At 41.1% G+C, this 16848-nt stretch overlaps 1 protein-coding gene across 3 annotated transcripts in view; it reads left to right on the top strand.

The window, feature by feature from the left end:
- Window positions 1–16848, top strand: part of LOC127580358 (T-complex protein 11-like protein 2) — a 41714-nt gene that overhangs the window by 8484 nt on the left and 16382 nt on the right. Inside the window, exons 1-3 of one of the 3 annotated variants that reach the window (XM_052033704.1) lie at window positions 9960–10630; window positions 13848–14014; window positions 16008–16140. In XM_052033704.1, the coding sequence (XP_051889664.1) occupies window positions 13855–14014; window positions 16008–16140 (293 nt within the window). In that variant the 5' untranslated portion in view covers window positions 9960–10630; window positions 13848–13854. Of the gene's footprint in view, window positions 1–9959; window positions 10631–13847; window positions 14015–16007; window positions 16141–16848 lie in introns of those variants that run through there. The other 2 variants (XM_052033705.1, XM_052033706.1) reach the window with 2 other exon arrangements.

The following is a 16848-nucleotide window of genomic DNA, read 5'->3' as shown; positions in this document are numbered from 1 at the left end:
CAAACAGATTTCTTCATTATCTGTAATGCTAGTGAAATAGTTCGCCTATAATTTTGTTGTATGAATTTCCCTTGTGCTGTATATGTTGGTATGGTCTTACCATTACCTTTTGACTGATTTCTTTCACAGTTCCTTAGCTTGCAACAGGAGCGGCCTACTGCTCCTAATTCACAAGTTCATGGTAATAGCATCAGATTTGGCTGTAAATAGTAGAACAAAAGCCTGGGAGATAGGGTACATTCAATGCTTGTATCACCATCCATGATGTCCTTGTGGATTATTAACTAAAAGGCACTTGTGTGTGAGCTACTTAAAATATAAGTAAGTAAATTATTAAAATTCATTGACTTTCTGTAGAATAGAAATAGCAGCAATCAAATGACAGCTCTATCTTGTACAAAAGTTTTATGTAGGTTGACGTATCTAATTGACTTCTACTTAACTGTATATATTTAAAATGATCTGAATTTTTCAATTTTTAAAATGTATTATTAATAAACAGTAAGATTTAACAAATGTATAGATTAGTAAAGAAATTTGTGGCATTGGGAAGGTGTTTTAATATCTGAGCCCGGAATTGATAATTGTATTCATTTTATCAGGTGGTGATTTAATGCTGAGCAGAATGATTGATATCAGAATACGTTCAGAAGGGTGTAAAGTATCCATCACTTATATAAAACCAGAATGGCTTTGGAAAGAACATGAAGGGTTGAGGAAAAATATCTTGTTTCTTGAAATCCTTCTTTAAGCGTAAAGGTGGGGCTCCATATCCATCATCTTTCTAATTGTTATCTTAGCCAGAGCCTGGGAGGGTAATTTGTTCTTGCTTTCCAGGAGTAAGGAGGAGCAAAAGCTAGAAAAGCTCCAAACAGGTGGTTGTTAGGAATTTAATCTTTTTCTTTGTGGCGTGAGGGGAGCAGGACTGCTCCTGTTCACTCCACAAAGCAAGCTTAAGGCTCTCTGGCCAGGGATCCTACCCGTCTCAGTCACAAAACCCCTTTCAAGGAGTAATATTCTTAAAAGCAGACAGAATCTCAACTTCAGACGTGATCTCCAATTATAAATTTCATAGCCTCACAATGCTCTATTTTTTTTTCCTTCAGCAGTTTTGATTTAGTTTCATTGTGCAAGTTACTCAGTTTGATTTCATTCTGTCCTCTTGATTATTATTACGTTTTCCATTTTTCTCTCATTGACCTTCCTGTCATTGAGAGCTAATCTTTCCAATTTGCATTCCATTCAACTCTCTCTGAAAAGTGCTGACACTGGACTCTGCCAGTGGATCAGTGTGTGCATCCCCCTTCAGAACATCTGTTCACTTGTGAACAAACTTCTTGACAATCATGAGTTATTGTGGATGAACATATCAACATCATTCTTATATAATCGATCCAGTTGATGTCCACATCCATGTCATAGTGTGACTACTAAATTACTGGACTAGTATTTGAACACCTGGACTTGTGGTACCGCAAGTATACTTGGGCCTTAATACATGTCAGTGATTTGGTTGAGGGAACAAAATATTTTAAAATTTGCTGATTATACTTAACTGGATGGGATTGTGAATTGTGGGGAAGACGCAAAGAGGTTTCAAGGTGACTTTGAAAGAATCAGCATGAGCAAAAACTTGGCAGGTGCAGTATAATATGAATAAATGAAGTTATCCACTTTGGTAAGAAAAACAGAAAGGGGGCGTACTATTTAAATGTGAAGTATTGACGTGCGAAAAGACATGGGTGTTCTTGTATACCATTGAAAGCAAACCTGGAGGTAAGGCAAATAGTTAAGAATACAGTTGGGATGTTGCCATTCATTGCAAGAGGATTTGAGTACTGGAGCAAGGATATCTTACTACAATTACACAGGGCCTTGGTAAGACCAGACTTGGAGTATTGTGAGAAGTTTTGGTCTCATTATCTAAGAAAGGCTATACAAATGTGTACTATAGAAAGAGCACAGTGAAGAATGGTCAGACTGATTTCTGGAATAGCAGGTCTGCCATTTGGGGAGAGATTAGGTCGACTAGGTAACCTACCAACCCATTGATCTTTGGAATGTGGGAGGAAACTAAAGCACCCAGTGGAACCCATACAAGAGACTGCAGATGCTAGAATCTGGAGCAAAAAAGCAACTGCTGGAGGAACTCAGTGGGTCAAACAGTGGCAATATGGTATTAAGGTGATCAGCCATGGTTATATTTAATGGCAGAGCAGGCTGAAAGGGCCAAACTGCCTACTCCTGCTCTTAGTTTTCCATGTTTCTGTGTTGTTGCTGTTGTAGCTAAGTACCAGCAGACGTGCACATACCCATTGGAGGGTTTTGATAAGGTGTGTCACATTCCCAATAAGGAAGCATTTGTATCTTTGGCAATTTTTAAAAACAGTGCTAGGGTAAAGCACAGTATGTTCTTAACACTCTTATATGGAAACAAAAGAATTTCTGGGCCTCTTTGTTTGTATTTCTCGAAACTGAATTCCCTCTGACACGATAGCAAAATGCCTTTTATCCAAATCACTAACAAGATCCCAAGCGTCTGACACAAAGATAGACGATCCTTCCTTGTCTTTCTCAACCTTTCTCAACCTGCCTGCCACAGTCAGCTGCACCATCCTCTTCCAGTGCTTCATTATTTGAAATCACACCCTCCTACATGCGGGATAATTTACAAGAGTTAATTAACCTACCAACCCACACGTCTTTGGGATGTGGAAGGAGAATAAAGCACCCAGGGAAACCCACATGTCACAGGGAGAACATCCAAACTTAATAAAGATAAACCAGAGGTCAGGATCAAACCCTTGTCGTTGAAGCTGTTTGCACCATTGTGCTGCCCAATGTCATCTCATTCTAATCCCTTACCATCACTTCTGACACCTCAAGGATCTATCCTTGGGTTTTCTACTTTTTATTGATATGCAGCCCTTCAACAACACAAAAGCACAGTGGCAGCAAGTTCCCACTGCAATTCGATAATGACCAAATATTTTGCTTTAATGATGCTGGTTAAGGTATTAATATTGGTCAAAGCACTGGAGATAATTCCCTTTCTCTTCTTTGAAAGGGTGCCATGGAACCTTCAGCATCAACCTGAGAGAACAGATGGAACCTCAGTTTAAGGTCTCTTCTGAAAAATAGCACCTCCTACAATACAATATTCTATCAGTTCTGCATTGTGGTGTCAGCCCAGATTTTATGCTTGAGTCTGGAGTGCAATTTGAAGTGGGAATACTAAAGTCATTGGCAATGGTATTTACCACAAGCTTGTTCCCTGACTGCATATTTCCAGCCTTCAGCAAGGTAACTGCCTAAGGCTGTACCAGTCTGTTCACAAATTTGTCATAAGTGATTATGAGGTGACCTTCGGATAATATAGTCACACAGTCACTAGGTAAACTTATTTTTACTCCTATTGCATCACCTAACTCTATCTCATTTGCTACTGAAATCCTCATCCATGCCTTTGTTAACTCTCGACCAGGCTCACTTTGAATACTGACCAGTCTTCCTCAGATTACCTTATCTAAATCTGAGGTCAACCAAAAATCTGCTGGCAAGTGTCTTAATTTGCACCAAGTCCCTCTCTGATCTCCTCTCTCCTCCCTCCCTCACAGCTTCCCTGCCACTATCACATTTTCCCATTCTCTTTGCAGTTAAGCAACTCTGCAAATTGAAAATTCTCACCGTTTTACTCCCCCCGCCCCTCCCTAACTTTGTGATCTCCTCCTCCTCTCCAACCCTCCCATAAAAGCCCATTAGAGGTTGTGACCAAATGAAATATAAAGTAGGAGAAGATAGACTATAAGAGTAAATTGGCATATAATATGAAAACAGATAGTGATGCTATAAAAAGACTCTGTGCTTGATGCTAAGAAACAAAGGATGATGGTGGAAGGTTGTTCTTTGGACTGGAGGCCCCTGACTAGTGGTGTTCCTCAGGGGTTGGTGCTGGGCCCATTGTTGTTTGTCATCTATATCAACGATTTGGATAAGAATGTACAAGGCATGGTTAGTAAGTTTGCAGATGAAACTAAAATAAGTGGTATCGCAGATAGTGAAGAAGGTTATTAGGAGATACGGTGGGATCTTGATTAGCTGGGTAAGTGGGACAAGGATTGTCAAATGGAATTCAATTTCAATAAGTGTGAGATATTGCAATTTGGGAAGTCAAACCTGGGCGGGATTTTCACAGTGAATGGTAGGGCCCTGGGGAGTGTTGTAGAACAGAGGGACCTAGGAGTACACATATAGTTCCCTAAAAATGGCATCACAGGTAGACAGGGTGGTGAAAAAGGCTTTTGGCACTCTGGCCATCAGCCAGGGCTTTGAGTACAGAAGTTGGGATGTTATCTTATAGTTCTACAAGAAATTGGTGAGGCCACACTTGGAGTATTGTACTTGAAGATTTACAATGATGTTGCCAGGTCTCAAGAGACTGGGTTCTAGGGAGAGGTTGGGCAGGCTAGGACTTTATTCCTTGGAACATAGGAGACTGAGGGGTGATATTATAGAGCTGTATAAAATCATGAGGGACATAGATAGGATGAATGCACACAGTCTTTTTCCTAGAGGGCATAGGGCTTAGCTTTAAGGTGAGAGGGGAAAGATTCAGTCGGGACCTGAGGGGCAACTTTTTCACACACAGGTGGTACATATATAAAATGAGCTGCCAGATGAAGTGGTTGAGGCAGTTACAATAACAACATTTAAAAGACCTTTGGACAGGTTTATGGATAGGAAAGGTTTAGAGGGATTTGGGCCAAACACTGGCAAATGGGACGATCTTCTATGGGCATCTTGGTTGGCATGGATGAGTTGAGCCCGAGGGTCTGTTTCCCTGCTCTATGACTCTATGATTCACGTAAATTAACTAAAGGGGTCAAGGTGGTGTTGAGGCCAAGATTGGATCTCCCATGACCTTATTGAAGTCATGATTTCTCTTCCCATTTCTAATCTTCTTATATGTTTTCAATTGCTAAGGTCCTGAGCTCTAGGAACGCACACCCCAGCAGTCTGCACCTCCACTTCCTTGTTCAGGATGCTTCTATATGTAAATGTGTGGTAAATCGCCATATTTCCTTATTGTCAAATTTGGTTTGGTTGTGCTTTGAGGTATCTTATGATAGTTTACTTTGTAAAGAAGGTATGTACATGCTGCTGTTGTTGGCTGCAGACAAATTGTTACTTTGGAATTCGGAGAAAAATACACCAACAAGCCTTTATAATGTTATCACAAAAATTACATTTTTGGAGCGGCCATTGTCGGAGTGGACAGAGTCAGAGTGAGTGGCTTTGGCACAACAGGCTTTGGCATCAAGAGGCAGAGGCCATCTGCAACAACACTGGTGAGTAGCTGGTAAGTTAAGGTAATGTTTACTGTTATTGTTATAACTTTTAAGTAGACTACAGCTAGGTAAGAAAAAAATAGTTCAGATGGAGGGCAAGGCGATGTGGGAGCTATTGGACCCTGTTGTGGTGCACGGTGACCACATCTGCAGTAAGTGCTTGATGCTGGAGGAACTCCGGCTCAGAATTGATGAGCTGGACTCGCAGCTTCAAACACTGCAAAGCATCAGGGAGAGAGAGAGTTATGTAGATGCTGTGCATTGGGAGGCAGTCACCCCCCCCCCCCCCCCCCCCCCCCCTTAGAGCAGGTACTTCTAGGGTCCAGGAGGCAGATAGATGGGTGACTGTCAGGGGAAAGAAAGAGAAAGGGAACAGGCAGACAAAGCAGAGGACCCCAGAAGCTGTTCCCCTCAAAAGCAGGTATTCCGCTTTAGATGCTGTTGAGGGGATGACCTACAGGGATCAAGCAGCAGTAGCCAGGTCTCTGGCACTAGCACTGGTCCTGCTGCTCAGAAGGGAAGGGAGGAGAAGAGGAGGGCAATAGTGATAGGGGACTCGATAGTCAGGAGAACAGACAAGAGGTTCTGTGGACGTGAGTGAGAATCCCAGATGGTATGTTGCCTCCCAGGTGTCAGGGTCTGGGATGTCTCTGATCAGGTCCACAGCATTCTTGTGCGGGAGGGAAAGCAGCCAGAAGTCGTGGTACATGTTGGTACCAACGGCATAGGTAGAAAGAGGGATGAGGTCCTGAAAAGTGAGTTTAGGGAGCTAGGCAGAAGGCTGAAGAACAGGACCTCAAGGATAGCAATCTCAGGATTGCTGCCAGTGCCACGTGATAGTGAAGGTAAGAATAGGAGGAGATGGCAGAGAAATGTGTGGCTGAGGAGTTGGTGCAAGGGGCAAGGTTTTAGATTTTTGGATCATTGGGATCTCTTCTGGGGAAGGTGGGACCTGTACAGATTGGATGGGTTACACCTGAACTTGAGGGGGACCAATATCCTTGCAGACAGGTTTGCTAGTGTGGTTCGGGAGGGTTTAAACTAGTTTGCAAGGGGGATGGGAACTGGAGGGATAGGTCAGTGGAAGAAGTTCATGGAGTAAAGTCAGATCTAACATATAGAGAGGCTTTGAGGAAGGAGAAGCAGAGTATAGTGTATAAAAGTAGTAAGGTGGATGGGCTAAAGTGCATTTACTTAAATGCAAGAAGCATCAGGAATAAGGGTAATGAATTGAGAGCTTGGATAAATACATGGAACTATGATATTGTGGCTCTTGCAGAGACTTGGCTGTCAGTAGGGCAGGAATGGATACTGAATATTCCCGGATTTCAGTGTTTTAAAAGGGATAGGGAGGGGGGGAGAAGAGAAGGAGGGGTGGCATTACTGGTCAGGGATACTATTACAGCTGCAGGAAGAGTGGATAATGCAGCAGGATCCCCTCTAGAGTCAGTATGGGTGGAAGTTAAGAACAAGAAAGGCGCAGTTACTTAGACTTCGTAAAGTGTGTCCAGGATGGATTCCTGTCACAGTATGTTGACAGACCGACTAGAGGGAATGCCATATTAGATCTAGTATCAGGTATTGAACCGGGCCAGGTGACAGATCTCTCAGTGGGTGAACATTTGGGGGACAGTGACCACCGCTCCATTTAGCATTGTCAAGGACAAGGATAGGAGCAAAGAGGACAGGAAAATATTTAATTGGGGAAAGGCAAATTATGAGGCAAAAAGGCTAGAACTTGTGAGTGTGAATTAGGATGACATTTTTGAAGGGAAATGTACTATGGAGATGTGGTCATTGTTCAGGGATCTCTTGCAGGATGTTAGGGATAAATTTTTCCCGGTGAGGCAGAGAACGAATGGCAGGTGAGGGAACCATGGTTGACAAGAGAGGTGGAACATCTAGTTAGGAGGAAGAAGGCAGCATACATAAGGTATAGGCAGCAAGGATCAGATAGGTCTCTTGAGGAATATAGGGTAGCAAGGAAGGAACTTAAGGGGATGAGGAGAGCAAGAAGGGGACATGAAAAGGCCTTGGCGAGTAGGGTTAAGGAAAATCCCAAGGCCTTTTTCACTTATGTGAAGAGCAGAAGGATGACGGGAGTAAAGGTAGGACCGATTAGAGACAAAGGTGGGAAGATGTGCCTGGAAGCTGTGGAAGTGGGTGAGGTTCTCAATGAATACTTCTCTTCAATATTCACCAAGGAGAGGGGACTTGATGACGCTGAGGACAGTGTTGGTAAGGATAATGTTCTAGAGCATGTAGATATCAAGAGAGAGGATGTGTTGGAGCTGTTAGAAAATATTCGGACAGATAAGTCCCCGGGGCCTGACGGAATATTCCCCAGGCTGCTCCGCGAGGCGAGGGAGGAGATTGCTGAGCCTTTGGCTGGGATCTTTGAGTCCTCGTTGTCCACGGGAATGGTACCAAAGGATTGGAGGGTGGCAAATGTTGTCCCCTTATTCAAAAAAGGTAGTAGGGATAGTCCAGGGAATTATAGACCAGTGAGCCTTACATCTGTGGTGGGCAAGCTGTTGGAAAGGATTCTTAGAGATAGGCTCTATGAGCATTTAGAGAATCATGGTCTGATCAGGGACAGCCAGCATGGCTTTGTGAAGGGCAGATCATGTCTCACAAGCCTGATAGTGTTCTTTGAGGAGGTGACCAGACAGATTGATGAGGGTAGTGCAGTAGATGTGGTCTACATGGATTTTAGTAAGGCATTTGACAAGGTTCCCCATGGTAGGCTTCTTCAGAAGGTCAGAGGGCATGGGATCCAGGGAGGCTTGGCCGTGTGGATTCAGAATTGGCTTGCCTGTAGAAAGCAGAGGGTTGTAGTGGAGGGAGTGCATTCGGATTGGAGGGCTGTGACTAGTGGTGTCCCACAAGGATCGGTTCTGGGACTTTTATTAATGACTTGGATGAGGGGGTAGAAGGGTGGGTTGGCAAGTTTGCAGACAACACAAAGGTCGGTGGTGTTGTGGATAGTGTAGAGGATTGTCGAAGATTGCAGAGGGACATTGATGGGATGCAGAGCTGGGCTGAGAAGTGGCAGATGGAGTTCAATCCGGAGAAGTGTGAGGTGGTACACTTTGGAAAGACAAACTCCAAGGCAGAGTATAAAGTTAATGGCAGGATTCTGGGTAGTGTGGAGGAGCAGAGAGATCTGGGGGTCCATATCCACAGATCCCTGAAAGTTGCCTCACAGGTGGATAGGGTAGTTAAGAAAGCTTATGGGGTGTTAGCTTTCATAAGTCGAGGGATCGAGTTTAAGAGCCGCGAGGTAATGATGCAGCTCTATAAAACTCTGGTTGGACCACAACTGTGTCCAGTTCTGGTTGCCTCTTTATAGGAAGGATGTGGAAGCGTTGGAAAGGGTGCAGAGGAGATTTACCAGGATGCTGCCTGGTTTAGAGTGTATGCATTATGAGGAGAGACTAAGGGAGCTAGGGCTTTACTCTTTGGAGAGAAGGAGGATGAGAGGAGACATGAAAGAGGTGTGTAAAATATTAAGAGGAATAGATAGAGTGGACAGCCAGCGCCTCTTTCCCAGGGCACCAATGCTCAATACAAGACGGCATGGCTTTAAAGTAATGGGTGGGAAGTTCAAGGAAGATATCAGAGGGAGGTTTTTTACCCAGAGAGTGGTTGGGGCATGGAATGCGCTGCCTGGGGCAGTGGTGGAGGCAGGTACATTGGTCAAATTCAAGAGATTACTGGATAAGCATATGGAGGAATTTAAAATAGAGGGTTTATGTGGGAGAAAGGGGTTAGATAGTCTTAGGTGAGGTTTAAAGGTCGGCACAATATTGTGGGCCGAAGGGCCTGTAGTGTGCTGTACTGTTCCATGTTGTAAAAAACTCATCAGGGTCACTCATGGCCTTAATGGGGTGAGATCTCTGCTTAGTTCATCCCGCCTACTCCAGAACAACGCAAATGTTGTTGGCTGTTAAATAACCTCTGAAGTGTAACAAGTCATAATTGTGCCATTACAAAAGCAAGGGCCTTGCACGAAACATCCACATGACCAAGATTCTCACGAATGGCAGCTGGAAGTATTGTTTACAGTGCCCCGAAACCAGTGTTTTTCGAAGAATCTTCCATTCTGCTGTAGGCTGAGTGCCATCTCAAGGATAATGACGTGTGATCAGCTGCCGAAGTCGCAAAATTAATAAAACAAAACCTCTTCAGAGGGAAGAGTGTGTCAGCTTCTATTTGTAGTAATACAGTGGATGTATTGTCTGACTTTTGTATTCTTTCGTGCCATCAAATGTGGAACGCGAGCAAGACTCGCCTGAATAAGCATTTGAATAATTAAAAATGCATATGCTAGAATTGAACGAATGGCATTGTTCACGAAACAGCGATAACAGCCAGGGTACTTCCTTACCGAAGGAGTACAATGCTGTTCCTCCGATGAGCATGCATGTTTGCATATTCATTATACATTTCCGGACAAGTGCAATTGTGACATTTTAACGGATGATTCTGGAGGGACGTACACGATGTAGCATTCAATCGATCAGCGACGACAAGTGGGCAATAATAGTGAAACATGAAGATGACAAAAGCTTGTTATAGCAGGAAACAGAGACTCGGCTGTTTGGAAGCGTCGGTGGGCGGAGAGGAGAATTACAAGGCACCATAAACGCTTAAGGCAAGAGACGCTACCGGCGTTGTTGGTTGCTCAGCTATTCTCTGCTCAAAAGTAGTGCAACAGCTGTGCACAGTTTGCTGGTTACTATGGAATCATCATTGGCCGCTTTCATCATGTGACACCCCTCATATTAGTAACAATGTAACGTTTTAATAACACGTCATATCCGTAAACAAACAGGCAGAGTTCATAAGTCCTTATACCCCGAGAGAGGGGGAACTCAGGGAAAACAACTGTTCCATCCGAATTGAAGACAGAGTTCATGAGGTCGATGCATCGGTTTACGAGGCAGCACACAATGAAAAACAAATGCAAGTGATCGACGAGGTTTCTAGCCATCTGGTGATATTGAACATGTCGAGACAGACAACTCGGTGACTGCATCATCCCTGCTGGTGTGGTGGACACGCCGACTCCCGGGTGATTCATAAGTAGCAGCGCGGCTGCTACCCCTCCAGCTGCTGGCGGAGCCCTTTAACTGTGAGTGACAGCTGGAGCTCAGCGAGCCCGTGTTCGGGACCGTGGACCAGCCCGCTGCTGGAGCCCTTTAACTGTGAGTGACGGCTGGAGCTCAGTGAGGCCGTGTTCGGAACCGTGTACAATCCGCTGCTGGAGCCCTTTAACTGTGAGTGACAGCTGGAGCTCAGCGAACCTGTGCCCGGGATCGTAAACAAACCCGATGCATCCAGTCCAGTATCGTCCCGTTGCTGCTGAAGTCCAACAAAAACATTATTCATTTGCTCCGCCCAGACTCCGTATTCTTGAAGCGTATTGTTTTTGCATAAAAAGGGCATTTTTTTGGGTTGCTCGTTAAATAAAAAGAGCCATTCGGGCTTCTGAGCTGCATTTGTTTGGAAGGAAGGAGTTGTTCAAATGCCTCGTCTACCCTTGCTTACAGTGGGTAGACTCAAAAGTTCAGTGGTTGATTTGCCCTTCCTGGGCTACTTGCATAGTTGTGGAGTTTTTTGTTCACGGGCTGGGAGGTCGTGTTGTGATCGCTCTGATCACATGGTTGCCTGCGTGACGTAAGAGGAGGCTTAAAACTGATCATCAACTCTCCTGAGCGACCCATCTATGGCGGTCGTGCACTGAGTGCCAGAATAGCCTTCTAAGTACTGGTTTACAGGGTGTTCACTAACTTCTATACTGAATATTCTGATGCTATTTACACCTCCGGCCTAGGAATTGTCGCCACAGTCCCGATTTGGAACACCCCTTGTGTCAGTTTGTCTGAACTTATATTTTAAGCATTAGTCATAAAGGTCTTGCTTGATCGAGTGAAAACAATCCTATTGCCTGAAAGAGAGAATATGCAATTTAGTGCGAAGTGCATTTGCTTTATCAAAACTATACAATTGTTTTGATTAGAATTAAAACCGGGAAGTGCTCATCAGGGTTATTATTTCCGATTTTAATGACAGGTAGGATAGAATAACCTTAAGGTTACGGTCATGGTTTCCGGGGAGGGATAATCGGATCAGGGTGCTTAAATCTATTTGTCCCCATGTTAAACTCATATTTATATTTTTATATTATAAACTCCAATTACCACATTTTTTCTGTAAACTTGCATTTACACTTTCCTACCAGTGCTGGTACAGCAGTACTTTCACAAGGAAGTGTGTGAGGTCATAATGAATTGTTATAAGCAGTAAAACATAGCACACAATTCATAATTCATTTCTAATTCCTGTATTGATGAAAAGAAGAACATGCAAATGTTTAATTTGCCTGGACTAATTCACTTGTTGCTCCATGGAATCTTTGCTGTTCCATCAACTGTCAACAAAGAGTTGTGCAATTTAAATGAATAAAGATGAGATATGAAATGATTTCTTTCTAGAAAGACTCTGAGTAACTGTTTGGTATATTAATAGTAAAGTCTAATTTGTCATACTGAAAATCGCCACACCACTAGTCTGATACTTATACAGTTAGTATTGTAAACTGTTGATCTTTTAAATGGGTTTAAATTTTCATCATGATCTGCATTTGAAGCCTATTGCCTAAACCAATATGGCTGTTTGAGGTATGAAATCATCTTTTAAAATATAGGTAGATAGTCAGCAGCTGTCCTATGAAGCCATAACATTCACTGTCTGGTTCCTGATATCTCCTTATTTTTTTTGTCTCATCAAGTTCAGTTTGTACAGTTGGTCTCAATACCCATCTGTTTGGTAGAGAGAAATTGGCAAGGTCCATTACTGGTTATCTTTCAGTGACCCTATTTGCATATGCAGATATCAGCTAAACACACAATGGCCAACAGCTACAATGGCTTCATTGTTTAATTGAGAATACCATCTAATCTGTTTTTATTTCTAGGATCAACATTCAGGGTTAATCTTCATGTATGACTGATGCTTGGTGAATGTATCATGGTAGAGGAAATTTCTGGAATAATTATTATTGTAGTTAGAATACAGGAAATGTACTCCCCATGAACAAGAATTCGATTCTCCAAAGCTTTTAAGGATGGTAAGACATTAGCCGTCCTCCAATCTTCCAGGACCTCACCCATGGCCAATGAAGATACAAAAATCCTCTGCCAGGGTCCCAGCAATTTCTTCCCTTGCTTTCCACAATATCCTAAGATGCACCTGATCAGGTCCCCAGGGATTCAGCCACCTTTATGCACTTCAATACCACCAGTACTTCCTCTTTAGTCATGTCACTATGTTGTAGAGGGTTAATAGAGAGAGAGATTTGAAAATGCAAAGAAAGGAACATGGAGTTGTACAATGCTGCAGGACATAGCCAACATGTCAAGCTGATGGAAAGATGAAAAACTGAGCCAATATCATTGTCAGACCCAGGAAAGAGGGGAGAAAAAGGGTCATTGGCCTGAAACATTAACTCCTTTTCTCTTTCAAAGGTGCTGTCTGACTTGCTGAATGCTTTGAACATTTTTTTTATTTCAGATTTCCAGCATCTGTAGTTTTTGAGTTTTCATAGTCCAACTGGTACATCCAGTCATACATTAGGTTGTAAGTAAATGTAGTATGTTTAACATCCCCCCAGTCATTTCAGTTTCTTCTGTTTCCAAACTACAACTTTTGATTTACTAAGATAAGGTAAGTAATTGAGGTAATGGTTGTATACCATATTGTTTGATCAGATGGACCATGAAAGTATTTTAATATGAAAGCTTTTCCTTTTAGTTTTACAGAGCATTGCAAATTGATAATGTGAGTAGAAAGATAAATAAAAGTAACAACAGACTGCAGTCGACAATAAAGCTTTTTATTTCTTTATCAGAATCCTATCCAACAGCAAGCAAGTGAGCAGTTAATATTACACAAAAACCTGATATTTTGAGGCAGCTTCAAATTGGCTTCATATGTAATAATCTGTAATTAGCAAATTCAGATTTGAGTTCATTTCACCAATTAACAGTTCATTCTGTGACCCTGTGGGCAGTGAACACGCTACAGTGAGAGATTCTGGATACTTTCCCCTCTACTTTTCCATATGAGCAGCATTTTGGGAAATCAATTAGATTGTCAAAAAAAGAAGTTTTTTGTTTTGCATTCTTACTCTTCTTTGACTTGGCATGCAATAGTTTTCTGGTACACCACACAATTCCTGTCTTGTGTTCTAGCTCTGTTTACCCAGTTCCGATTTTAATGTGTTTGGATTTATAATTGCTTATTTCTGGCTGAGCAGTGTACAATTACCTCCTGGCATTTGTCTCTTCCACACTTTGTTTATATGTTATTTCAAATGCCTGTTTGAATAATAGAACTATTTTTTACAAAATCCCAATTAAATGTGTTGAAGATGATTCCAGGAAGCTGCTCGGAGAAAATGGACTTTCATGTTAGCACATTTTCTTTTTACAGAGAGAAGATGCCTTTCAGTAATGAGAAACATTCCTTGAATGATGAATCATTGAACAGTGATGCTGAATCTTGTGAGCGGTCAGATAGTGTCAATTCTTCCAGTGACTATGAATATGCTCGACAAAGCTTCAGTAGTGATTCTTCCAGTAAACCGAGCTCACCAGCCTGTAAGTCTTTGTGAAAAAAAGTTATCAGTTGTAATCTGTGATGAATAGTAACATTTCTGGTCAACGTTCTTCATAATACATGGGTTTAAAGTAGATTTGCTATACATGAAGTTTTAGTTATGTTCATAACTGAAGGGTCTTGTCAAATATAAGAGAATAGTATAGTGTCTGCATAAGTTACTTAACAGATCCATTTGCATGTTCTTGCATCCCCACAGTTTGACAGGGCTCTGCAATGCATTTGGATCAACACAATTGGACTAGAGGGTTTGGATGAAAATACATACAAGAGCAGGAGCTCTGAGTTCTTTCATATTAAAATATTCAAGGATGGGTTAAAGGAATAGTGAAGGGATGCTGGATTGTTTTGAGGATATGTATTCCTCTGCTATTTTCACCATTCCTTTATCTGAGTATAGGCCACTAAACCAAGAAGCTGTTTATTTATAACTGAACAGTGTTCAATGTTGTCTGGATGCAGGATACTCAGCATTATTGAAAGAATGTTATCATTGGCACTAAAGATAATCTATCATTCCTTTTAAACTTGCCTAAAGTGATTTGATTCTCCCTTCTTAAATTGCAAGGTCAATAGTCCTTATTAAAGGCCTGTACACTTGGTTAATGTCATCTACTACAAAGTTGTTATGAATATTTACTGTAGGTGTTGTAAGATTTTTGTAATGTGACCCAATATGTTTATATAAAGTACAGCATACTGACCTTAAGTAAGAAAGTCTTTCCTTCTAATAAGTTGCCAAGTGTGCTGCGCTTTACTAGAGGTTCCAGAGGACTAGAGCTACTACCATAATTTCCAGTTGTGTATGGAAAGAATTGCTGTGCTTCTGCACTGTGAATTTGAAAATGTTATCAATGAGCAGACTTATTATTCAATAGAATTGAAATTTAATATTATCAATAGTTATAGATAAGCTTTCAGTCAATATTGTTTCTTTGAACTTCAGTTTTGTCAGGAAAATATGGTCCTGAGTCATTAAAGTGCAAGGTTGAAAGTAACTGAGAACTAAGGAGTCCAGATACAGAAAAAGTATAGATGGAGGAAAGAGAATTAATAATTAGCACTATTTTCTGTTGCCCATTATTCTCAAGCTTGAAATACTATCACTTCATTCTGCAAGTTTGTTTGCATCAAATCTTTAGATTTGAGTCCAAGTTTGAAACCTGAATAAATGAGTCAAATCGCTAATTAGTTTATTCATTTTCCTCCTGCTTAACTTGAAGGCAATGTGTACCAGAGAGTGGACAAATGTCTACTTTTTTAAGAGTAAGCGAATTGCTTAAATGAAGTTCCTCTTTATTTCAGCTTTAACCTCTGCATCAGAAGGGCATCTTATACAATCTTGATATGACATTTGGTTTTTCATGTTGGTGTGCGGCCTTGTTGTCTCACTGAATGGAATTATTCATTTTATGAAATGTAAGAGCATTTTTCTGGCATTAATGATTGGTAATTCGAAGCTGGGTTGAATTTCTCTACTTCATTTGTCCTGGGTCTCTTGTAATCAGTGAAAAACCATTGATCTTGCCAGTATAAGTTTGAAGTGACTTAAACTTTGCTCTCTCATTCCCTTGATTACTCCATTTTGCAGGAAGGCGAACATTTAGATATGTTCTATGATGGTATTTACTGTTTTCCTGAGTAGTGGTCCAGTTTTGAGCAACTGGTGAACATGAAAAGAATACAGATCTGTGCATTTATGAATGTAATCTTTTATGTTGTCATATGCCAGTAAAATGTTACTTATTTATGTGAGCAAGTTCAGAAAAATCCACATTTGTATTTTGGATACATGCATGGTTTGTAATTTCTCATGTTCTTTTCAGTCTTTAATGATAGATGTAAAGTTGTTTATATTGAGCAGATGGAGTAAGAAATCTATTCCTACACAGATTATAATCATGAAGTTGTATACTTGTGCTGAAAAATTGCCTGTATATTATGTTAAGGTTATTTTTATTTTTATTACAACAGCAAGCCCTCCCAAAATGGTTTCTTTTGATGATCTCATAGAAACTGCAAATGGGTTGTCAAAGTTGACTCTGGCTCATGAAATAGTTATGAATAGCAATTTCCAAATGAAATCAGTCGATCTTCCTCCACAAAGGTAAGAAGAGTTTCTAACTTAGGATGTTTGATGTATAAACATATATGACCAACATGTTGTACTTGAGGAATAGGATGGACATTGTCTTTCTTCAAACTGATTTAATAAAACATCCATCAACATTGACTTGAGTGCCACAGCTCTTTAGATGCAGATGAATTTTTGAGAGTCAGCACAGCTCATTGATTTCTTAGTCACTGTGCCCCCTTTTTCTCAATTCAGTTCTAACAAAAATCATATGTACAGTTTTAGAATGTCATGCTTCGATAAATTCTGGTAAGAATACGTCATCAAAGTTCAGTCTGCAATGTTAAAAATGTTGATCTCAGAAAAGTTGCTATGTAATTAACAGTTGTGGGGGAGAAAAAAAAACAGAATAGTGAACTTTTCAGTTATACCAAGGCAGATGTTTTTATTTCTTAGAATGATATTTGTTGTGCTGTATTTGCTTCATACCGAGATCACTGTATTATTGATAGATCATTTAAGTGCATTGTATTCCCTGTCAGAAAGGCTAGATTCTCATTTTGGCTTTGAAGGTTAATGTTTCTTTAAGTACATTTATCCTTTCAATAATATATAATAGTCTCAAAGCTTAAGAGTTATGAAATAATATTTCTAGACCAAAATGAGTTGGCAGTGAGGATTGTTTCTCAAATGATAAGATAATTTGGGAACAGTCTGAAGCCTATTGCCACAAGTGAGAGT

Source organism: Pristis pectinata, chromosome 19 (genome assembly GCF_009764475.1).
Source record: "Pristis pectinata isolate sPriPec2 chromosome 19, sPriPec2.1.pri, whole genome shotgun sequence".
NCBI lineage: Eukaryota > Metazoa > Chordata > Chondrichthyes > Rhinopristiformes > Pristidae > Pristis > Pristis pectinata.
This window is presented reverse-complemented; position numbering and strand designations above follow the sequence as displayed.